The sequence below is a fragment of the Sprattus sprattus genome (assembly GCF_963457725.1).
Source record: "Sprattus sprattus genome assembly, chromosome: 17".
Lineage (NCBI taxonomy): Eukaryota > Metazoa > Chordata > Actinopteri > Clupeiformes > Clupeidae > Sprattus > Sprattus sprattus.
In genome coordinates this window covers 5,485,415-5,487,914 of record NC_137915.1, presented here as the reverse complement: position 1 = coordinate 5,487,914, position 2,500 = coordinate 5,485,415, and the positions used below count along the sequence as shown (strand labels likewise).

Genomic DNA, 2,500 nt, shown 5'->3' with positions numbered 1-2,500 from the left:
CACACGTACACATACACACGCAGACTCACACGCATACACACACACACACACACACACACACATGTGAGCACGCACACACATACACACACACACACACAAACACACACACACGCTTGCTGTAAAAAATACTGTTATATCTCTGTATGGCAGTTATAGCTCATCTCAGGTTGAATGCAGGCAGCCTTGCTCCGACTCTCTTCATCCTTCTTCATCTTCTTATCTTCTTTCCTGCCTCTAATATATGCTTTCAAAGCCGAGTCGCCATTAGAGTCGGAATCTAATTTACTCTTTAGTGTGGGAAAAGTTAACCTTGGTCTCAGGTTACAAGAGTTGCTGATGATCTAGAGAGAAAAAGCAATTTCCTGCCATTCGGAACGTTTTTTTGTGTGATTTTCTTTTTGCAGAAACACGAGGATGAGAGCGTGGGCTGGCTTCACAGACAGGTGAGAGACTGGCCATGTACTCATCTGATAACGCTGTTCACGGCCTCTAATTAGCTTTGATTATCTTTGATACAGAGCTGGAAATATTGCTGTCCTGTTGAAATGTCTTTTCCAATACTTCATACAGATTGAAGATTACAGTTCATTGTTATTAAGTTATTTGTACTATTTGTATGCGTATGTATGTCCCACGCTACAGTATAGTATGTTGTTTAGATTAAGCTTCAAATGTTAATAATGGTTTCCCAGAATGGTACATAAGACATTCAGATAAGTTATGCATAAAACTGTCGGGCTTCGTCAAAAGAGCATTCGTGTGTAACATTATGAAGACACCAGCACTGCTGGCATCCTGTGAAACGTAAATCTAAAATGTAATGCTTAATGTTGCCAGAATTGGATAGTGCACGTGTCATCATTTCCCCACCGTGGTAAAATGGCCACATCCAATACAATCACATTAGGGCCGAGGAAGACCAGCGTGCATCACGCCTTGCATTGTGACAATGACATCTTGCTATCACTTGATTGGTGTGTGTTGTGAAACCCTCGGTTCTTAGAACACAACAGTGAAAACATCAGGGAGTTCAAACCACCATTAACGATAAGTACCTCCCATTACCATGTTGGAGTGTGAGTCACTTTGGATAAAACACCCACTAAAAGAGAAGGCTCTTCTCCCTGATGTGTCTCTGCACATCACCAAGTGCTTCAGCTACTTCCATCAGCTCGTGTAATTCCGACCTGATTCATTATTGAGGTTCCATCCATCAGGTGATAAAGCAAGGAGGTATTTCTCTGGAGATAAGATTCAGTGATTCAGATTAATGAAGGGATGACGGGCAGACGTTGGAGGGAGAGGACAAAGGAGAGGAGAGGAGGATGAGGAGAGATGGAGAGGGGGATGAGGAGAGATGGAGGATGAGGAGAGAGAGATGGAGAGGGGGATGAGGAGAGAGAGATGTAAAGGGGGATGAGGAGAGATGGAGAGAGGGATGAGGAGAGATGGAGAGGAGAATGAGGAGAGATGGAGGATGAGGAGAGAGAGATGGAGAGGGGAGGATGAGGAGAGATGGAGAGGAGAATGAGGAGAGAGAGATGGAGAGGAGAGAGAGATGGAGAGGGGAGGATGAGGAGAGATGGAGAGGGGGATGAATAGAGATGGAGAGGGGGATGAGGAGAGAGAGAAGTAAAGGGGGATGAGGAGAGAGAGATGTAGAGGGGGATGAGGAGAGATGGAGGATGAGGAGAGAGAGATGGAGAGGGGAGGATGAGGAGAGATGGAGAGGGGGATGAGGAGAGATGGAGGATGAGGAGAGAGAGATGGAGAGGGGAGGATGAGGAGAGAGAGATGGAGAGGGGAGGATGAGGAGAGATGGAGAGGGGGATGAATAGAGATGGAGGATGAGGAGAGAGAGATGGAGAGGGGAGGATGAGGAGAGATGGAGAGGGGGATGAATAGAGATGGAGAGGGGGATGAGGAGAGAGAGATGTAAAGGGGGATGAGGAGAGGACCAAGGAGAGGAGAGGTGAAATGGAGTGATGGCTGCTGTCTTTTTCTCTCTTTCCTCACCCACGCCAGAATGAGGCTCCCGTCTTCTCCAGGGACGGCCTCAAGCTGTTCTTCATCAGAGCTCTGCCTCTGGGGGGCAGCGGACGCTTCTTCCACATCTCCATGTCCATCTCACAGGTGAGACAGAGGACCAGACACACACACACACACACACACACACACACACACACACACACACACACACACACACACACACACACACACACACACACACACACAGAGAGAGAGAGAGAGAGATTCCACACAGAGAGAGAGAGAGAGATGGATTACACACAGAGAGAGAGAGAGAGAGATAGATTACACACACACACAGAGAGAGAGAGAGAGAGAGAGATATTAGACACAGAGAGAGAGAGAGAGAGAGAGAGAGAGATAGATTACACACACACACACAGAGAGAGAGAGAGATTCCACACACACAGAGAGAAAGAGAGTGATGTAATGTCACATTCAAGCATACACCTCCAGTATGTACATACTGATA

General features: G+C 46.8%; 1 protein-coding gene across 1 annotated transcript in view; it reads left to right on the top strand.

Moving 5' to 3' along the window:
• dpp6a (dipeptidyl-peptidase 6a) overlaps positions 1 to 2,500 on the top strand; it is a gene marked incomplete at both ends in the record, with an annotated part of 75,079 nt that overhangs the window by 57,782 nt on the left and 14,797 nt on the right. The window contains 2 exons of the mRNA XM_080855114.1: positions 405 to 443; positions 2,026 to 2,133. Of these exons, the coding sequence (XP_080711240.1) occupies positions 405 to 443; positions 2,026 to 2,133 (147 nt within the window). The remainder of the gene's footprint in view (positions 1 to 404; positions 444 to 2,025; positions 2,134 to 2,500) is intronic.